The sequence below is a fragment of the Heteronotia binoei genome, chromosome 1 (assembly GCF_032191835.1).
Source record: "Heteronotia binoei isolate CCM8104 ecotype False Entrance Well chromosome 1, APGP_CSIRO_Hbin_v1, whole genome shotgun sequence".
Classification (NCBI taxonomy): Eukaryota; Metazoa; Chordata; class Lepidosauria; order Squamata; family Gekkonidae; genus Heteronotia; species Heteronotia binoei.
Genome location: NC_083223.1, coordinates 183,152,217 through 183,174,156, shown reverse-complemented (window position 1 = coordinate 183,174,156; position 21,940 = coordinate 183,152,217). Strand labels below are relative to the sequence as shown.

Below are 21,940 nucleotides of genomic sequence, written 5' to 3'. Positions count from 1 at the left end.
AGTGGTGAATGTTGAGGAAGTAATCTCTAGAATAACCTCCCCTCTCACCCTTTCCTATAACCCTGGTCTCAAACACTGAACATGTTACTGAAGTGCTTCTGAAGGCCATGGAAACAGGACTTTTCTAATGACAAACTGAAGTAAGTACTTGCCACACTGTTCCCGGACCGGGGCGGGGGGGGGGGGATTTGGCTTTCTTGTTCCTTGCAGCACATGGAATGCCTTTTCAGAAAGACAGAATTGTTGTAGAAGATGGAAGGAATTTATTAATTCAGATCTCTCAAACCAGTAAATCTACTGGCTTGAATTTCTAGCATTCAGCTTTCACTATTAATCAGCAATACTTTAAGAAACATTTGACTTAATCAGGAGCAAACTTTCTGTAATTGTTTTTCTGTAATACAGGAGATCCCTTTGTGTCACTTGCGTGATTTGAAAAGCTGCATGTGTGATGGGGGCAGGAACACTAGCAACAATTTACACAACCACAATAATTGCAGGGCTTCATAGGAATAAATAAGTTTAGTTTAGTTTATATCCCGCCCTCCCTGCCAAAGCAGGCTCATTACACTCTTTGCCATGTTGTATCAGGTCTTCACTATTACATTACACTTTACACTTACCCTATTCCTTGTTAGTGCTATGATGTACTTGCCAGGTGTGTTGACATGATTAAAAAAGGGTAGACTGGATAAGATAAGATAAATATGTATTATGTCCTGTTTCTAACATATTTGTAGATTGTTACTGTACTTATACATGAGGTTGAAATAGTGAAGACCTGATACAACATGGCAAAGAGTGTAATCTGGAAACGGTGATTTCTGGTTCCTTTAGACAAGCAAATTGCCAATAGCTGTAAACCAACACCTACCCTCACAGAAAAGAGATTGCACCTGTCACATCCCATTATGAGAATATTGCCAACATATATGCAGCTATAAACTTAAATTAGGTGAGCTCTGGCCAAGTGGCACTTGTCTCTCCCTTTTCTTTGTCCAATTGTATCCTTGGCTGGTTCTGGCTTTCTTCCTGTAGCAAATGCTATCAGTGGACCTCTCAGTGAAGTCCAGTCTAAACATTACACTTACCTCATTCCTTGTTAGTGCTATGATGTGTGGTGTACTTGCCAGGTGTGTTGGCACATGATTATAGCATTTACTCATGTTTTCTTTTAAAAAAAAAATCCATTATCACGTGCTTTCTGTATCCTCTCTCATGAAATTCTGGCAGTTTGTATCCTATGAATCAGTACTAACTTCCTAAGGAAATCACTGAAGCTGCATCAAGAAGCCAGTGATTTTGAAAAGACCCACAGTCACAGAGATGGCAAAATAGTCTCTATTCTTTCAGAGGGTTTGGAGTCATAGTACAATGGCTCGGCAGAAAATCTGTCTCTAAAAAGGCCTTGTCTCCTCTGAGCATAATGTACACATATGCCATGGGTTAAAATAATCCTATCAAATCATCATGGAATTTTTGAGGTAGTAAGCGAACAACATAACATGCCAAATACATGTGGTAACCTCTACATATCAACAAATGTGGCACATGACAACAGAAAACTCCACAGGGTAAGTGTAACATTTAAACCAGGACTGAGATGTTGAGGAGGGTGCTGGTAGACTCCCCTTTCTTGAAGCTATGCTGAAAAGGAAATGGCGGAGACAGAATGTGTATGTAGGTATCCTGAGCATGGAATGCCACAGCTGTCATCTGTACTGAAGCAAAGTGATGGATTAGAACAGCCCTTGATGGCACTAAAATATTACTATACTGCTACCTTTCTACAAAGATACAAATGAAAGAATAGCTGCTGAGAAGTTAGCACTCCTTACACAATTTGTTTCACTTAAAAAGTAGATTTAGGAGGAAATGAAATTTATGCCTTATCCTTTATAGGAGTCAAAGGACAGCCTAGTCCGGAGTGATGCAGATGCTGTCCATCGCTTAGAAACTGACAACCAGAACTGGAACTCAGAACCACAGTTGCTAAGGTAGTGAGAAAGTACTATGAGTACCCTTGGTGAATGTCTGAGGGCCACTTCAGAAACAGTATAAGATACAGAATCTAGCCACTCAGAAAACACACCTTAGACTTTAGGAGTTGTCATCATGTGATCATTAGAAAGATTCAGGCTGGAAGAAGTTCCGCTTGGCATTAAACTAAGAGTCCAGTGAAAGGCTAAGTCTACAGCAGGTGAGAGAGATAAGATGTATGTTAACCCCTTCTAGGCAACCAGGAAAAGCCAATCATTAGATACTTTGGGGAAAACTCAGTAAAAATGGGAACTTTCCAGAGATGGACAGAGAAGGGCAATCCACTCTCCAGCTACAGAATGTACAACCCCCATCCGCAGAGAAAGAGTATTCAGAGTTAAGCTGCTATATTTACGCAAGTGCATGTGTTGTGGATGGCTTAAGTGATGTGGGCATATCAAAATAGCAAATGTCGTTCGGTAGTACTGATGGTCATTGTGGTTGCATCTAAGGCTGGAATTCTTACATGGTCATAACTTCTGCTGAAAGCAGCGGCACTTGCTCTCAAACAAACAATCTGGATGTTGTTTTTGGTCCCTGATAAGCACTCATGTCTTCTGTATTATAACTCAACTGCACCTACCTTTACAGTTTCTGACCCTCCAAACTGTTCATTCTGTTGGAAATGGTAGCTTAATTTTATGAGCTATTCATATAGGCTGGCATATTTTATTAATAGAGAAATGCCAGTCCAGCAAATTTTTTGACAAAAAAATGAATGAAACCTACAGTAAGCGTGATTCCATTTTAGCTGTACTGTTATACACATATTGCAAAGACTCTAACAAGCTCACTTAGCTTGACCCAAAGAAATGATCCATTATCCTTAAAACAGGGGTCACCAACCTTCTCTTTAATAAAAGCTATTTCTCAGAAATGGAAAATATTCCAAGCTATTGCCTACCACTATGCTACCAAGTTTTGTTCTTCCTAATTACAGAACTTGGGAGTATGGAGAGCAATAAAAATGAAGCTCATCAGCTAAGCAAAAATTCTAGGAAACAAAAGCCTTTTATAAAAAATGCCTAGAGGAGATCCTCTTACAATCTTTTCCTGGATTTTCTAGGGGATGCACAAGCTACCTGCTGGAGTCCCCTGCGATGACATCAATAGAAGTGCCATATAAACACTAGTTCCACCAACAGAACTAGACTGGAGCCCAGCCCAATTTGATGCAGATTGCTATGGATAGTGTAGGATATTGGGGGGGAGGGACCAGTTGAGGACTCTGGGCAAATGATAATGGAAACAAGAGCCTCTTGGGCATGACTTGTTGAATGGTAAAAAAATTGTGTATCCTCTGCAGAGCTGCATCAGTTGAAACTCACTGTGAGCTTAAGATGGTGTAAGTGTGCATAGAACTGTGGTATTAACTTGGTAAAAACCCTCTGGCTGTCACACAGTCCATCCCACTGCCTTGGCACAGCAAATAAGAATTGTGTAATCTGAGTAAGTAATTTGAGCCATAAGCAGTTGTTGCATTAGGAGAAAGAGCAAAATCAAATTAATGTGATACAGGCTTGGCCAGATTTTACTTTCTCCCTCTACTTACAGGAGACTTAAGTTGAGAACTTTCCTTCACAAATCATGTCTGTTTACAGGGCCTATATGGCTGGGAAGAGAAAGAAAGAAGCAGCATCACAGAAGAAAACACAAAAGTTTATGTTCTAGCAAATTTTAACCTTGCCTTGGCAAATATTGCTTCAATGCAATGTCCATGACACAAGTAGAAGCAAAATACCACATCTCTACTGCTGAGAGCAGCAAAGAGTTAAAAATACACTTTTTTCCTTTAAAAAACCACCCAGGGAAAAATATCTCAAAAAGCACAGACCTTCAAAATCTGGAAAAGTTTTTTTTCTCTAAAAGAAAGCTTTTAAAAAACCCTTTAAAAGGTGCCTGTCTGTTTACAAACAGAGGTTTTAAATGAGGTGTTTCAAATGAGGTCTCTTAAGAATAGAAGTCATGAAGTGGAGAGCAATGTGCCCAGCCCATGTACAGTCCAGCTCATCACCATTATATAAAGCAGAAACGTCCTGTTGTGGAATGTCATGAGTGGGAAGATTTAGAGGTGAGAAACTCAAAACACAGTATAAAAAAATTACAGTTTGGACAGATTATTATTTTTTGCTTATCCCCAGAGCTGAGTATTTGGTTACGTTGTATGATCAAAAATACACGCACCCTTACAGTCTTTAAATACTGTTTGCATAGAATACTGTTTGGACAGTGCTTGAGATACAGGAATTTGCTACTCTACAGACTCAAGGTTAAGCCTGAAATTAAATAACATTTGGAGACAAACTAAAGCAGGAGTTTAAAGTGACAATTTGAGCCTCTGTTGGATTCTCCAGGATCCCGTGGGTTTCCTTCTTTCTTAAGTGCAGTCTTTTGCTAGAATATGGTTGAAGTGTCTCGTATCCAGTCCTATCTCCCCTCATTTTCCTCTGGCCACTGGAGGGAAGATAATCTAATGTTCACATTAAAAAAGGAGCCAGGAAATCTTGCAGGGTCCACTTCTACTGCTGCATAACCATAAGAGTTCACTGAAACAGTAAGGAAATCCAAACCAAAGGCTCTTTCTCTGTTTTTCCTGTGCACGTTAGATTTGTGTGTATGTGTGTGTGTGTGCATAATCAATTATTACTGGATTTATTATCTGTGATCTTCAGAGTTCTTTTCAAGAATCACATTTAGGTCTTTCATCTGTTTTATTCTTTTTAGCCTTATCTCTCCATACCTAATGAAGAAGTCCTTCAGTTCCAGGGCTACCAACCAATAACTGCATTTACCATTATTAACGTTATGCAGCACTTGCCAGGAATTGTGAGCTTTTGAGATTGCCAGCCCATTAAATGAAAGCTCCAGTTCATCCCAGTGAAGTTATGGCTACCCAGAAATGACTACCACGTTCAACCATCCAACAGCTTCATTTGTCTATTTAATTCCTGTTCAATGAACAACTTTGTTGCACTAATACAAGTCATGCAGATTTGCATGTGGGATTATTCATGGACCACATTGCTCAGCAATGACAACAGATCTGGCTTGGACCAACTGTGGTGTCTCTTCCTTAAACACCAAGGCAAAACTTTTGTTTTAAAATATGTGGTTCATTCTTTCTCAATTTATCATAACTTGGCACATCCCTGAAGACTCAATATATCCCTGAAGACTCAAATGGTTCAGAAAAAAAGAGTTTTGCAAACAGTTTGTATAACTGTGAGCTAAACAGTTATATCAACTTCCTCTGACACAATAGCACTTGCTTTGCATATCATAAGTCACAACATCACGATCCATGAGATCAAAAACATTTCTCAGGTTCTGATCACTGGCCTTCTGTAAATCCAGTGGAAGAATGGAACTGTAGTACTCTAGAACCATTCCATCACTCCTGAATGCCAAGCCAAACTATGAATAAGGAGTATGGAGTTTCAGAACCAGCCTGAGATTGACTTGCATTTCTCAGCAAGACTGAGAGTGGGTTTTTAATATACTTTGGCACAGAGTAAATCATGTTCTTCCCATCCTCTTCACATTTGGCTTCCATGACCCAACAGTTTAGGGCTTAACTGAATTTGCACAGAAAGTGTCAAGAAGGTAAATGTATCCATCAAAAACAACATCACTGTGACAAATCCCTTGGACTATACAGAGGCACTTTTAGAACCATTTCCAATTAGTTGACTAAGGAAGACAGCAAAATGAGAGGACATGGAAAATTAAACAAAGCCATGGGTTAGCCACATCGCCTGGAAAAATACACTAGCCAGTCTCCATAATCTTGCTGGCTCTTTGCTGTGATCTTCTTTCTTTCATGGTTCTCTTGGCTTTTCCATCCTTCTCTTGTGCTCTCCTTTAATAATTGAGCTTAGTCACAGCCCGTTCCCGGCTTGTCTCCAAACTCTGGTTTCCTGAACGCTTGCGGTTACGCTTGAGCTTTGATAAGTCCTTGTCAAAGACCTCGCCTGACCTCAGAGCGGACACAAGATCATCAAACTCCCCTCCTCCTTCGTCAGAGATGCTGCTGCCCTTTGCTTTCTTTTGTCGCCTCTCCTTCTCTCGTTGTTCCTTTAGCTGTTGGGAAGATAGATGGATTGAGATTTCGCAGCAACTTAGCAGAAAACATACTGTTCTTCATTCCTTAGGATAGCTTTAAATGCCCTCCTATATTCACTGCCTCAGTTTAAAATTATTCCTAATGATCAACGTAATCTGGAGTTCTGCTCAAAGAGAATTTAAGAGAAGTCCAGCTGAATCACAAGAGCAGTGGTCACCTACTCCACCATCCTGCTTCTAGCAATTGGCCAGCCAGATAGCTCTGAAAGTTCACATATGGTTAAGGGCATTAAGGTGATGGCCATATCTTATTCATAAATAAATCTGGAAACTCCAGCTAGTGCAAAATGCAGCAGCATGCTTGCTATAACGTCTATGCAGGCACACATTCAGCCAGTGCTATGCCAATTGCACTGGCTACCAATTGAGTATCAGATTGATTTCAAGCTGTTGGTACTGACCTTTAAAACCCTATGAGGCCTGGGACCAACATATCTAAGGGACCATCTCTCCCCATATGTGCCCTGAAGAGTCTTGTGCTCGGCAGACCACTTTTCTGCCCTAGCCCTGGCCTGGTGGAACATGCTCCTGGCTGAGATCAGGGCCCTGGGGACATATTATAGTTTCAAAGGCCTGTAAAATGAAGCTGTTCTACGAGGCCTTCTGTAGAGGTGGTGGGCACCCAATTATTTGGCCTCCCTTGCTGAAGCTTTTAGCTGCATGTTGCCCCCATAAAGTTATACCTTATTGTTTTGATTATGGCCTAGCTTGCTTCCATTGATTTTACACTGCATAATTTTATTATCTTTGTACTACCTGTTTTTAACTGTTTAATTATTTATAGTTGTATAATTGCTTAATGCTCTTGTAAAATAGTTGTCTGTGACCTGCCCTGAGCCCACTTGCAGGGAGGGAGGGAAGGATAGAATTCTAAACAAATAAATACATGATCTGGAATTAGGGATGAGTAATGTAGTAGCCAAGTTTGCAGATGACACCCAGTTATTCAGGATGGTGAAAACCAAGGCTGATTGAGAAGAGTTCCAAGACGATCTCCACAAACTGGGTGAATGGGCAACAATATGACAAATGAAGTCATTGTTGGTAAGTGCAAGGTAATGCACATGGGTACAAAAAAAAATCCTGTCGTCAAGTATAAGCTAATGGGGTCTGAACTTGCAGAGACTGAGGGGGGAAAATATCTTGGTGTCACAGTATATAGTTCAATGAAAATGTCAACCCAGTGTGCTGCACTGGTAAAAAGTCCTGGTAGGGGTTATTATGAAAGCGATTTCCTAGATAGGTAGATGAAAAGAAACTGACTTCTAGTGGATCAGCTAGGAATTGGCTTCTGACCCCCATGCCCCACCCCCAATTTTGGTACAGACCAAAATTTCCCCAGTAGGAGATCAGAAGCTGACTCAGCTGGCTTTTTAATGGCTGCATGTAGCCTGCTCCTATGAATACACACTGACAGATTGCAAACAGTCCACTGAGTTGACTAATAGTTTCCCTGGACACCACTGGCAAATGGGAAACATAAGCCATGGTGACTAAGGGGAACCTTCACATTCAGAGGTACTGAGTCTCTCAATCCCAGAGCCAGGAGGCGACAGCAGGCGAAGGCCTCAGACTCTATGCCCTGCTGCTGGCCTTCCAGCAGAACTATTTAGCCACTGTGTAAGACAGGATAGATGGGTTATTGGTGTGATCCAGCAGGGCTCTTCCTAGGTTCTTATTGTTTGTCTTAAACACATATCATTCAAAGAAGACTACTTCTGGACTTAGAAATTCCACTCCCATAATTGCTGGCTTTTTAAAAAGGTACATATTCAAAAAGGTCATGTAAAAAGTCAGCGTTATTAAATATATCCACATTTGATTTTGAGAAAAGGGAGAGAGTAAGGAACAAGGTACCCTACTGAGGATTTGTGAGATTTCTGAGACATTAATGAGCAAAATGTTAACTGCAAAATGATCAAACAGTGGTACAACAGATCTTAATTTTAAATTCAGAGCAGGAGATACTCTGAGAAGCAAACAATACATAATGTGGGAAATTATGATCAGATCTTCAATGTTGCTGATTTTTAAGGTTTTTTAAAAACATTCAAATCAGCCATTTACAGTACATCTTTGTTTAAAGACGTGCCACTGGTGACAAAGGTGTTCAACACTTCCTCTTGTGTTATTTGCCACAATTTCTTCCCTCCCAAGCTGCTACTAGCTCAGGGAAGGGGGAAATAAAGGGACAGTCACTGTACTTGTATTTTCTCCATGTACTTAACAGCTTTAAAGGGAGGGAGGCAAAGCTGATTGGAGAAACAGGAAGGGGGAAGTGAGATTAAACCTCCTTTCCCCAACACTGCTTCCGTCATCAAATTAGCAACCCCAAAGGCAGCTTTAAAGTGAACAAAAAAAAAAATAATTCAAGTGATCTAATCAAAAATCTCTTGTTTCATATCTGCCTTGGCCCTTTAAAAATGCCAAATCTAAATTGAAAAGGCCTTTTGAAAAGATAATTCAGTCTGCAAACCACAGCCTATTTCTTTGGCATAAACTTTGTACTAAAGCCACTGGGATCACTCTTGGATAAATGAGTGGTAAATTATAGCTCAATTTGCAAAAATACACATCATTCCATGATGAAAACACAAAGAAGCAAGACCTTAAATCCAAGGCATCCCCATGAGACTGAAAATTTGACAGAAGAAGAGAATTAAGAAAATATTCCTCCTACCCACACAGGAAGTAAGTGGACGATGTGACCTGTTGACTTACTGAATTCAGTGGGAGCTTATCAACTGATTTCACTGGAGTAAAAAATGCATCCTAAATCATGACCCATCACCCTCCCTTCGCTGGCTATGCACAATTCTGCTCCATAACCATCTAACTGTCCTGTATTCCCAACCAATGGCCCCTCACTCTTGGGAATTAAATTCTGTTCCTGCACCCCAGCCGCCATATGTGGGTCATGCCAGCATTTATTCCTTGCAATGACTGTAAAACTGTTCATTATTATTGTACGCTCACGAACTGAAGCCAAGTCTTGACCTTTTATACTATGCACAATTGTAAGAGCATTCATTGTAAAAGACCTGCGGAATTTCTTGGAAACAGACTTCCCCGCCCAATCCTTCTGACTAAGGCAGAGGAAAACAGAGAAATTTTGGAAACACCAAGAAGTAGAAATGCAGCCCTCATTCTTAGCAAGGCTACAGTTATCATAGTTGTTAGGGTTAAAAGTGCTGATAACATAAAAGGAGGCAAAAGAATGCTGAGGAGCTGTTCTCACGCTTTGGGAAACCAGAAGGTTAGAAAAGGAGGTTAGTTAGTTCACATGAACCATTTCCCCCAGGGATCCAGGCATCAGAGCCTCAGCAGCAGAATCCACAAAGCAAATTAAGGAGCTCAGTAGAACTTAAAGAATTTGTTTGTTAGAGCCCCCAAACCACACACAGTAGCTTTGCTATTAAAGACAGCAGTAAAAAAAATGTTTGTTAGATGCTCAAAAGGTCATTGAAAACTTTTGTCCTACCCACACAGTGTGTCTAAGAGATCCAGCTCCAAACACTTCTACCTTCAATTATGGAAATGGGACGCTTCATGCTATGGAAAAAGGGTCACCAAATGGGATGCACAAGCATGGGATAAATGGGATTAGATGAGGGGAAATAGTTCCGGAAAGACGCATATTCTGTACAGTAGGAAGACAGGCAAGGGATACATCAAATTTAGGAGCTTCCTTCCCCATACAACATTCAACCCCATGAGCAGCCAGCTTTTCCCTCCCACTACTCCCTGCATAAGCTACTGTATAACACTAAGAAGTAGGAGAAATTCTGTTCGGAAAAAAGAGTGTGGACAGGTGCTTACTGCAGGCCAAGGACTGATATCCAATCCCTATTTTGCTCATAGTTCCCCAAGGCTAACTATGGTAACATGGTTCACCTATGCATTTAAGTTGTTTATATCAGCAGGTGATTCATTGCCTTGTTTCTGTTTCTGTTTTTGAATATCTGTCCGATACATTCAGCATGCTATGTACCTTATGCTGCCCAGATTCACCTTCATAAGGGCTTTTTGAGGTAGGCCACTATTATTTCCTTGTTACAAAGAGAAAAAAAGAGAGATTTGTCCAAAGCCATTCTGTAAATCTTTGGCTGAGATGTAAGCTAAAAATTCTTATTGCTGCATTACATTTTGCCAGTTTCAAAGAAGTGCACTCCTAGAGAAAGTGCCCAGAAAAAATCTCACTGTATGGGACATGAATTATTTGGAATTACTCTCACTTGTTGGCATCTCCAAGTAACTCTGTCAGTATTACACAGACACTGCCATGAAGAATTTCATTATATACAAGTAACGTACAGCACAGACCCTCAAAGCAAACTAGGTCCTAAAATAACTAGTCACAGATGCAATTCTCTGGAACCAATATTTCAGCTTTCATGTGCCAGACAGACTGAATATTTGGAATCTGGTAATGTCAAAAATGGCATCATTCACTTTTCACCAAGTGATTCAGGGTCAGTGACTGATTTCTCTGCTTTATTGCTCTTGTGCTTCCTAGTGCAAAGATACTGTATTCTTCCACTGGTGTCTACCTCTCCACTGCAACTAGTGTTATTTTCCATACTGCCTGCAGTGTACTCCTGGAGAGCATAGTCTCTTATTCACATGCAGCCATCACACTATTAGGAATGAGTGAAAGGAACAAACTATCCCAAGTGCTCTGTGTTGCCAAAGAATTAATGCAGCGTTGATGGAAACATGATGTAAACTCAGGTCAGGCAAGCAAGCAGAATAGCTGGCAGTGCAAAGGAAAGGTAAGTCCCTCTGTTTTCCCTGAGCTGCAGGAATACGTGGCTTCCCAGAAGAAAACAGAAGATTAATCTCTCTGTTCTACCCCAGCCCTTGAACCCTCACCATAGCTTCCATGCGTGCCCTGCGCTCCTCCTCTTCTTTCTTCTTCCTCATATTCTCCAGATCTTGCTTGGCTTCTGTGAATGACTGCAGGAAGGTGTCAAAGATGCCAAAAAATTCATCTGGCTGCATCCTACCATCACTCTCTCCAAAGTGCTTCAGCGCCTTGGCATACTGTTAGGGAAAGGAAGACAGGGGGCGGGGAGGAAACATATACACTGATAATTAGAACTAGAAAGAAAAAAAAGGCATAAATGCATATGAACTGGAACAAGTCTTGTATTCCTTTTATCACTGCTGAAGACTTGTTTTACTGCTCTGCAGCACAAGAGAGTTCACACATCGTTTTATGTATCTCTGCTGGGACAGTTATCCCCGTTTCAGAGAGATGGTATAAATTTAGAAAAGGCCATACAATAAGGACCCTGGCTAAGCCTGCAAGAAACAGCAAAATGCTTCAGTCAGGCAGAAGCACAGTCTGCAGGGTGGAATACTCCAGCAAATTTATTTAATTATTTATTCCATTTATATCCCACCCTCCCTGCAAGCGGTACAATGTCTAAACCTGGTGTTGGCATATCACTCCTTCATGTGCTAGGACATGAAAGGGAATATGTTTCACCACCAAATAGGATGGCCAGACCGTCCCGGTCTCCCGGGACTTTCCCGGTTCTGGCCACCAATTCCCGCATCCCGCCCTGGCTATACTGGGACCATTAAAAAGTCCCGGTTTAGCCGGCGGGCCGCGCGCGCGGGCGGGGAAGGCGGGGAGTGAGGGAGCCAGCGTCCCTGCACATGCGCACGGCGGTGTGGCGGGCTCTGCGCATGCGTAGGGCCCGCCACACAGCCGTGCGCGCGGCGCGGAGGCCCTCCGTCCCCTTCCCGGCTCCCCTAGTGGGTCGCTGGGCTGGCGCGGCGCCGGCCCAGCGATCCAAGGCCCTCCCTCCCCTTCCCGGCTCACCTTGTGGGTCGCTGGGCTGGCGCGGCGCCGGCCCAGCGATCCAAGGCCCTCCCTCCCCTTCCCGGCTCCCCTACTGGGTCGCTGGGCTGGCGCGGCGCCGGCCCAGCGATCCAAGGCCCTCCCTCCCCTTCCCGGCTCCCCTAGTGGGTCGCTGGGCTGGCGCGGCGCCGGCCCAGCGATCCAAAGCCCTCCCTCCCCTTCCCGGCTCCCCTAGTGGGTCGCTGGGCTGGCACGGCGCCGGCCCAGCGATCCAAGGCCCTCCCTCCCCTTCCCGGCTCCCCTAGTGGGTCGCTGGGCTGGCGCGGCGCCGGCCCAGCGATCCCAGGACCTCCCTCCCCTTCCCGGCTCCCCTAGTGGGTCGCTGGGCTGGCGCCGCGCCGGCCCAGCGATCCCAGGACCTCCCTCCCCTCCCCGGCTCCCCTAGTGGGTCGCTGGGCTGGCGCGGCGCCGGCCCAGCGATCCCAGGCCCTCCCTCCCCTTCCCGGCTCCCCTAGTGGGTCGCTGGGCTGGCGCGGCGCCGGCCCAGCGATCCCAGGACCTCCCTCCCCTCCCCGGCTCCCCTAGTGTGTCGCTGGGCTGGCGCGGCGCCGGCCCAGCGATCCCAGGACCTCCCTCCCCTCCCCGGCTCCCCTAGTGGGTCGCTGGGCTGGCGCGGCGCCGGCCCAGCGATCCCAGGACCTCCCTCCCCTTCCCGGCTCCCCTACTGGGTCGCTGGGCTGGCGCGGCGCCGGCCCAGGGATCCCAGGACCTCCCTTCCCTTCCCGGCTCCCCTAGTGGGTCGCTGGGCTGGCGCGGCGCCGGCCCAGCGATCCAAGGCCCTCCCTCCCCTTCCCGGCTCCCCTAGTGGGTCGCTGGGCTGGCGCGGCGCCGGCCCAGCGATCCAAGGCCCTCCCTCCCCTTCCCGGCTCCCCTAGTGGGTCGCTGGGCTGGCGCGGCGCCGGCCCAGCGATCCAAGGCCCTCCCTCCCCTTCCCGGCTCCCCTAGTGGGTCGCTGGGCTGGCGCGGCGCCGGCCCAGCGATCCAAGGCCCTCCCTCCCCTTCCCGGCTCCCCTAGAGGGTCGCTGGGCTGGCGCGGCGCCGGCCCAGCGATCCAAGGCCCTCCCTCCCCTTCCCGGCTCCCCTAGTGGGTCGCTGGGCTGGCGCGGCGCCGGCCCAGCGATCCAAGGCCCTCCCTCCCCTTCCCGGCTCCCCTAGTGGGTCGCTGGGCTGGCGCGGCGCCGGCCCAGCGATCCCAGGCCCTCCCTCCCCTTCCCGGCTCACCTTGTGGGTCGCTGGGCTGGCGCGGCGCCGGCCCAGCGATCCCAGGCCCTCCCTCCCCTTCCCGGCTCCCCTAGTGGGTCGCTGGGCTGGCGCGGCGCCGGCCCAGCGATCCAAGGCACTCCCTCCCCTTCCCGGCTCCCCTAGTGGGTCGCTGGGCTGGCGCGGCGCCGGCCCAGCGATCCAAGGCCCTCCCTCCCCTTCCCGGCTCCCCTAGTGGGTCGCTGGGCTGGCGCGGCGCCAGCCCAGCGATCCAAGGCCCTCCCTCCCCTTCCCGGCTCACCTTGTGGGTCGCTGCCCGCCCCTGTCCCACTCACCTGCTCGGCGGCTGAGCCCTCTGGCCCTGGCGCCGAGCAATCCCCGGGCTGGCCTGGCTGCGCTGCCCGCCCGGCCCCGCTCCCTGCTGGGTGGCTGGGCGCGGCGGCGCTGGGCGTGGCGGCGCAGGCCGCCCAGCGATCCCCGGCCTTGCCTGGCTGCGCTCCCCGCGCTGCCCTGCTCAGCAGCTGGGACCTTCCATTGAGCCAGCCACACATCAAATAGGTAAGTCTTTCTTCTCTTATGTTCTTATTATGGGACACAGTGTGTTGGACTGGAGGGGCCACTGGCCTGATCCAACAGGGCTTCTCTTATGTTCTTATGGGACACAGAGTGTTGGACTGGATGGGCCATTGGCCTGATCCAACAGGGCTTCGCTTATGTTCTTATGGGACACAGAGTGTTGGACTGGATGGGCCACTGGCCTGATCCAACAGGGCTTCTCTTATGTTCTTATGTGACACAGAGTGTTGGACTGGATGGGCCATTGGCCTGATCCAACAGGGCTTCTCCTATGTTCTTATGGGACACAGAGTGTTGGACTGGATGGGCCACTGGCCTGATCCAACAGGTCTTCTCTTATGTTCTTATGGGACACAGAGTGTTGGACTGGATGGGCCATTGGCCTGATCCAACAGGGCTTCTCTTATGTTCTTATGGGACACAGAGTGTTGGACTGGATGGGCCACTGGCCTGATCCAACAGGGCTTCTCTTATGTTCTTATGGGACACAGAGTGTTGGACTGGATGGGCCATTGGCCTGATTTAACAGGGCTTCTCTTATGTTCTTATGGGACACAGAGTGTTGGACTGGATGGGCCACTGGCCTGATCCAACAGGTCTTCTCTTATGTTCTTATGTGACACAGAGTGTTGGACTGGATGGGCCATTGGCCTGATCCAACAGGGCTTCTCTTATGTTCTTATGTGACAATACTGACTTTGGTGGACCCAAGCACTGATTCAGTGTAAGGGAGCTTTGTGTTTGTGACTGGAGTGGACAATACTGACTTTGGTGGACCCAAGCACTGATTCAGTGTAAGGGAGCTTTGTGTTTGTGACTGGAGTAGACAATACTGACTTTGGTGGACCCAAGCACTGATTCAGTGTAAGGGAGCTTTGTGTTTGTGTCTGCTGGTGCAATTTTGTTCTCAGATCCTGTATTTACTTCATCAGTATATGGGATAAGGCACTTTCTCAACTGTGCTGCATAATGCAGCCTATTTATTTTGTCCTGTTTGCTCTGTTGGCTCTATCTGCGCCACCTTCATCACTTTCGGGGTGTGGATCCCCCAGTGGGGTGGTCTCCCGACTCCCTCCGCCGGCTGTTTCTGATAGCCCTGCGCCCCCTCTTTCATTTGATATGTGTCCCGTGCGGATGCCACCCTCCCGCCGGGAGATGCCGCAAAATGAGCCCCCTTGAGGCTTATGGCGGCAGGGCTCGGGGGAAGCGAGCTAGACTGCTGTTCTTTTGAGGGGTCATAGAGTGTTTCGAGCCCGTCCCTGTGGCATCGGTCCCATCGTTGTGGGGCCCAGGGGGCCGGCGCAGCGGCACGCTGAAGCAGCCTGTCGGTCACTTCCGGGTTCCTGTCCTGCATCTTGACCTGTGACAGGCTGCTTCGGTGTGCTGCTGCGCCGGCCCCCTGGGTCCCACAATGATGGGACCGATGCCACAGGGACGGGCTCGAAACACTCTATAACCCCTCAAAAGAACAGCAGTCTAGCTCGCTTCCCCCGAGCCCTGCCGCCATAAGCCTCAAGGGGGCTCATTTTGCGGCATCTCCTGGCGGGAGGGTGGCACCCGCACGGGACACATATCAAATGAAAGAGGGGGCGCAGGGCTATGAGAAACAGCCGGCGGAGGGAGTCGGGAGACCACCCCACTGGGGGATCCACACCCCGAAAGTGATGAAGGTGGCGCAGATAGAGCCAACAGAGCAAACAGGACAAAATAAATAGGCTGCATTATGCAGCACAGTTGAGAAAGTGCCTTATCCCATATACTGATGAAGTATATACAGGATTTGAGAACAAAATTGTTTCCGGCGGTGATATTTGGGGGATTTTTGGGGACGTCACAGGAAGTGCTGTGAAGTCACTTCCTGTTTCCGGCAGTGGCATTTGGGGGAAATGATGTCATTTGGGGGAAGTGATGTCACAGGAAGTGATGTCACTTCCCGTTTCCGGCAGGTGACGCGGGGAAATGATGTCACAGGAAGCGGTGTCACTTCCTGTTTCCGGCGGTGGCATGACATCACCGGAAGTGACGTCACCGGAAGTGACGTCACTTCCTGTTTCCAGCGGCGTGCGCACCCCTATCTTCCCCCCCCCAAGGTGTCCCTGGCTGGCCTTCAGACATTATGGTCACCCTACCACCAAAAGAGCTGTGGGCTGAAAAAAACCCTTGAATATAGCATGTGATCCTGAGCCTACGGACTTAGATCTGATGGTGATTTCTGTCACACGCACACTCCTCTACAGTCCCCAACCACCCCCACCCCCTAATGGGGCCCTCAGAAACAACATTAGGGGGAAGTTTGGCAATATTTGCCTTCCCTTAATTCACAGAACTCCTTTGCTGGATTGAAGTCATCATCAAATATAAAACTTGAGTTGTTTTGTTTGCTTTGGAGAAAGACACATAGCAGCAGATCAGGTATTTTAATAGCCTGGATGTTAGCAGCTCTAATCCAGGAAAGAAGTGCTATTTATTTGCAAGGGGGGAGGACAATAATTCAGCAGTACCTTACTTCTTCCCGCGCCCCCAATCTCTGTGTCTTCAACATCAAGCAGGGGCAAAGCTAATTTTAAGAGATACTTTAACAATGTCTAATTGTCTTGGCACTCTGCCATGCAATCTATCACCCAAGTGACTTTATAGTCACTGCTTCCTAGGAGACATGATACAATGAACAGGTCATGCAGATGATGAGTGGAGAAGAGAGCACAGTACTCCCATGCTTACTTTTTTAAAAAGTGTGAAAACATCATTAAGTGGCCTTTCTTTTGCAAGGGCTGTGAGAAGCCTTTGGTAGCTGCCAACTGGCAAGACTTCACTCACAGGGCAGCCATGATTTGGAGTTTGTGAAATCACAGAAGCATCAGTCCTCTGAAATGCACATGCATCCACCTGTGTGGTTTAGACTTGGATGCAAATATTCAAACTCAAAGGCTTTGTTATACCAAGATCATAATACAAATACATTCCACATCATATACCTTCCTTAAACCATTTCAACTGTATGCAACCAAGAACAATAATGTAACTAATACTTGCTATGTTTACAAGGCCACAGTAGGACACTTGCAATGTGGCAGTCATTGTCTTGCCTGCAGGTTATTGTGGCCTGTCTTGCCAGGCAAAATCAGTTTGATGGTCACATGCTTCTACATGGCACAGAGCTGATAGATAGCTATGGACAGATCACAGATCAGCCGCCCTGAGCCACTTGTGGGAAGGGCGGGATATAAATCTTAAATAAATCTTAAATAAATAAAAATAAAAAATGGACCATTTTCCCTTAGCTGCACATACAAGTGCATGCCAGTTATTTCTTTATCATTTCCAAAGAACCCAGAATGTCAAAAACAACAATACTAACAGGCTTATTAGGATTGTCAATAACACTACAAAGTCATATGCAAGTTTTTCAGTTCTCTAGAGCTCTTCTTTAGACTGGATGTTCAGATTTGTAACCTCTCTTCCAACACCACTAGGAACAGCACATGATACTTCTCAGCTATGAGCTCACTGAACAAGGAAGCCCCAGTGACAAGGAAGTATCATGGCAACAAAACATCTGGGATAAAAGGCTAACAGGCATGAGTGTTAAGCAACTGTGCAAGTCTATCAGCAGGGTAAGGAAGTCAGAGCATTAGACTCTGCTCTGGGAGGAAGGAAGTCAAACAGCAGTTGGTCATACTCAGGTGGATAGAGAGGGCATCTCTCAATTTCAGAGCCATTAGCCAAAGGCTATCTTTTCATATGTTTTCTGCCACCTGGAACTCTGTTTTACCCCCTTATATGATAAGGTGCCAGTCCCAGGCATCAAAAACAATGGTACTGTGAGGTTCCGTAAGAATAAGTGTAAGGTGATGTACAGTGTGGCAAAATAACTTTCAATATACCGTGATAGGGTCTTTGAGCTGGTGATGACTGATTAGGAAAGATTTTGGGGTTGTGGTGGACAGCTCACTGTAAAGGTCAACTCAGTCTGCATCAGCAGTAAAATAAGCAAAACCTATGCCAGACATTATTAATAAAGGGAAGGAAAACAAAACAGCCAGTATTGCAATGTCCTTGTATAGATCTATAGTGCAGCAGCATTTAGGATACTGTAGTAGTGCCAAAAAGAGCAATCAAAATAGAAGAGCTGGAGCACCTTTATGACAAAGAAAGGCTAAGCAGTTTAGAACTTCTAAGAGAAAAGATGACATGACGAGAAATTATGCATGAGGGGGAGGAAGTGTATACAAAGAACTATTGCTTCCTTTCCCCTTATACTAGAATTCACATGTACCCTATTAAGCTGATGTACAGTAGATTCAGGATAGACAAAACAAAGTAGTTTTTCATACCAAGATTAACTAAGTTGTGCAATTCACTGCCAGTGGATGCAGTGATGGTCACTAGTTTATTTGGCTGTAAAGGACAATCACAGTGCAGGCATACATGCCTAAATAATGCAATTTCAATCCACTTCAGAAACAAAGTGGATTTTGCCATTTCACACAGCAAAATCCAGTTGGAAAGTGCCTTGAAAGTGCATTGTTTAGTTTGTGTATGACCACACTCTTGGTCAAATTCATGGAAGGTAAGTTCCATCGGTTACCACTAGTCACAGTGACTAAATGTAGCTTCCATGTTTGAATATCAGTAACAGCAGGGGTCATTTTGGAGAAAAATAGGTGTTGGAGCTCATCCAGGGATGCAGCTGCACATACTATTCAATGGACAAGGAGGTGGAACTCTTAGAAGAAGGAGGTGGAAAGCTCAGAAAGGTTCAGGAGCTGCGCTCCAGTGAGCTCCCACTGAATCCGAGGCCTGAATAACAGGGACCAATAACAGGGGTAGGCATTAACTTCCACGGTCTGTTTGTAGGCCTTCCAAGGGCATTTGATTAGCTGCTGTGTGAAAAAGGATGCTGGACTAAATTAACCATTGTTTTGATCTAGCATGGTTGCTCCTATACCAGTGTTTGTTCCAATAACAGCTTGGAAGTAAAATCATTAAGCATAAACAGGTCTCCTTATCAGTCTCTACATATCAACTTGGTAACTCGACATTAACTCTGAGATGATGTGTGCATTATACACATACTGAAAATAACATGCCAATCTTTATTGAGATTGTGAACTATGCATCTTATACTTGAGACAGCTGCAATTAGTCTCTTGACTCTGTCATTCCTGCTTCTTATCTCTGAAACACTGAGGGAGGTTATGATTCTGAAGCCATGTTGAAGAAAAATGGTTGGACAATAACTAAAAAAATGCAGAGGGAGAGACAGTTAGGTCCTGTCAACTTCTCTCCTAGAATAGACTTCATCGGTGCTCATTTTAAAAACAAACATACTTTTAACTGTAAGTGCATGTTTTCCTCTTCTTTCCATGGTCCTCTACGTTTTCTGTTATGTGTTATTAGACTCAACCTAGATGTGATGTTAAATGGGTGGAAAAAATAGCAGCTACACATCTATCACTACTGTTAATTCTAGTACAAAATATCCTATTACGATACGATGGCACTCAGTGTTTCCCCAGCATGTTAGAAGTAGCCAGTGTAGTGGAATGATGCATGGATGTAAGTGCTACTAGAAAAGAAGGAAGGAGGAGGGAACTAGATGCTTGGCTGCTGTTTTGGTGGCAGTTATGTATTAAATATTTGTCAGCCTATGTCTCTATTGGACCATATAATCAGCCAAGCTGATCTAGCCCTGAAAAGTTATGAAGTTCATGGATTCCTGTTTGATAGATGTACTCTGGGTTTTGTGTGTTATGTGTACACCTCTACAATACACTGCTCCTGAAATAAGAGTTCTCATTCAGTCATCATGTCTATATTCTATCCCTCTCCCAAATCTAGACATTGTTTTCTTGGCCAGTTACTGTGTTATATTCAGCCATTGTTTGGGATGGCTATAGTTGGATGGTTACTCCACTTACTAAGAATACTTATCAAGGAGAATCTTTACCAGTTTGGATTTTGTCCTGTGCATGGCATGTGCTTTGGGAGGAAGATCTCATAGTTAAGATTGTTATAGAAACGTGCACCCTTATAACCATGAATATATTCAACAATATAATGTTAGAACCGACAGGTTTGTACTAGTAATCCAGGAATTGGTGACCATCTCTCTTGCCACTGTTCTATTCTCTTGACTCAAGAAGACGTGCTGAACACACCCTTCTGATTGCCCCTACCTGACTGATTCCTTTACTCCAGCATCCGTTCTCAGCTCCCCCAGGGGGAGAACAATTCTTTTACCACCATGTCCTGACCTATCATCCATGACTAGAAACATAGCAAAATGTAACACAGGATTCATGCTGGTTTACTTTGTAAAACAAGAGAAGTAGATATATTTTTTGTTAAAGTAAATTAATTTCCTCACGTTATCACTCCCCCATCTGATGACATAACAGGTCTGTAGTTCAGTGCCAGCATCCCTCCCACTGCCAAACTTTCCACTGAATTTCCCTTTCAGCCAAAGCAAATAGTTTAGACAGTTGTTTATTTTATAAAGTTGTTTCAACAAGGAGATGGAAAGTGGAATAGCAGCACATGATCACGGCTACTCCTGCCAATGAAATTAAGTGGCTTCAGAGACTCTATTTGAGATAGCCAGAAGGGGGCCCATCTAACTGGAAGGAAAAGAGCAACGATGGAAACAGTCCCACAATGCTGCACTGTTACTTGGGGTGGGAAAGGAAAGAGAAGAATGACACACACAGCATCTTGTCTAAACAAACTGAACATTCCTCTGATGAAGGGAGCTTTGATTCTCAAAAGCTCATATGCTGAAAATCCTGTTGGTCTCTAAGGTGCTACTGGAGTCCAATCCAGCTATTCTGCAAACCAACACAACTACCCTCTGAAACTACCGATGGTTCTGTTTTTTAAAATCCATTTTGATGATCCAGAAGTCCAAGGAGACCTTAAATCGTATAAGTTCCATGAAGCAGCTCATGTAACTATTCATCTGAGTGGTCATGTGAACAGTGTAATGACAGTGGAAGGAACTCATGGAAGATGGTTTCTGGGAGAAAGGTGGGCTTCTAAAACTTGCAGTTAAATCTGTAAGAGAGTGGCTCACAAAAACTATGTTTAGCCCACAGGTAGATGGGAGATGTTAAAATGGCCTAGGATCAAGCCAAGTCAGGCAGCTGTAGTGAAGACAGCCACAGGCTTACCTGTAGCCTTTTTTTAAGCCACCAATGTTTGGGGCCAAGTAAGCCAATGGTGTCATAAGATCAAAAGGCACTGGAGGAGCTGACAGGTGAACCTACAATCTGCCATTGCTGGCTGGGTCTGAATGGTGCTGCCAGTGCCCCTGGGGTACAGCTTGGTTGCTCATTGGTGCCAGGAGCCCTCCTGGACAGCAGCCCCTCCCCCCAATAACTCTCTCAGCAAATTTAAAGATCAACACACTTGTTTGGCCCTCAGTGGCCAGCTATGTCAAGTAGGCTCAAGAAATAAATATTTCAAGAATGATGCTACGAACTGCTTTGGTTGCCCACAAGATAGAAGTGTCTAAATACATGAATCTGAACATCCCGCCTACATTAAAATATAAATGTGTCAAAAAATTAAAAAGTATATAACATTTTATTCCCCCCCCTCAAATATTTGCTGCATGGATTTTGTTTAAATACTCCTATACTTGAGTCAAGCACACCTTCCTCATACATGTCCTTTTTTAATGGACGGATGCATTCTTTCTTACATGGTGCAAGTGTTTTGATGCCTTCTCCTGCTTCAGTTTAATGGCTGGTATAGGCAAAGGACTTCCTGGGGTCACCACCTACCTCCCAAAGATCACAGACAAGTATCCCTGGCCAATCCATTTGCTGGCCCCAAAAGAAGGACAGTAACTGCCTGTTTGATCACTGTGGACTGGCCAGAACCAAGCACAAGTGTACAATATGCTGAAAGTTATTTGCTTGCTTCTGCACAGGCAGCTTGGGGGGGGGGGGTGGTCAATGCATATCTCTACCACTGCAAAGACAAGGGTGCAATGAAAAGCTGCATATTAAATATGGGTTGAACTGTGCACTGGGTACATTGTGAGTAGCCATATCATTGCTTCTTGATGTGCCAAACTTGTGCACAGGTCCATTCAACCCAGATTTTTCCCCACACAGGTACCTTAGTTGT

The 21,940-nt window shown here is 45.7% G+C and overlaps 1 protein-coding gene across 1 annotated transcript in view; it reads right to left on the bottom strand.

Moving 5' to 3' along the window:
- Nucleotides 1-3,680: 3,680 nt before the first annotated feature.
- DAAM2 (dishevelled associated activator of morphogenesis 2) overlaps nt 3,681-21,940 on the bottom strand; it is a 349,542-nt gene continuing 331,282 nt past the window's right edge. The window contains exons 25-26 of the mRNA XM_060245049.1: nt 11,035-11,205; nt 3,681-6,120 (exon numbers count right to left, since the gene is read on the bottom strand). Coding sequence (XP_060101032.1) covers nt 5,902-6,120; nt 11,035-11,205 — 390 coding nt within the window. The 3' untranslated portion in view covers nt 3,681-5,901. The remainder of the gene's footprint in view (nt 6,121-11,034; nt 11,206-21,940) is intronic.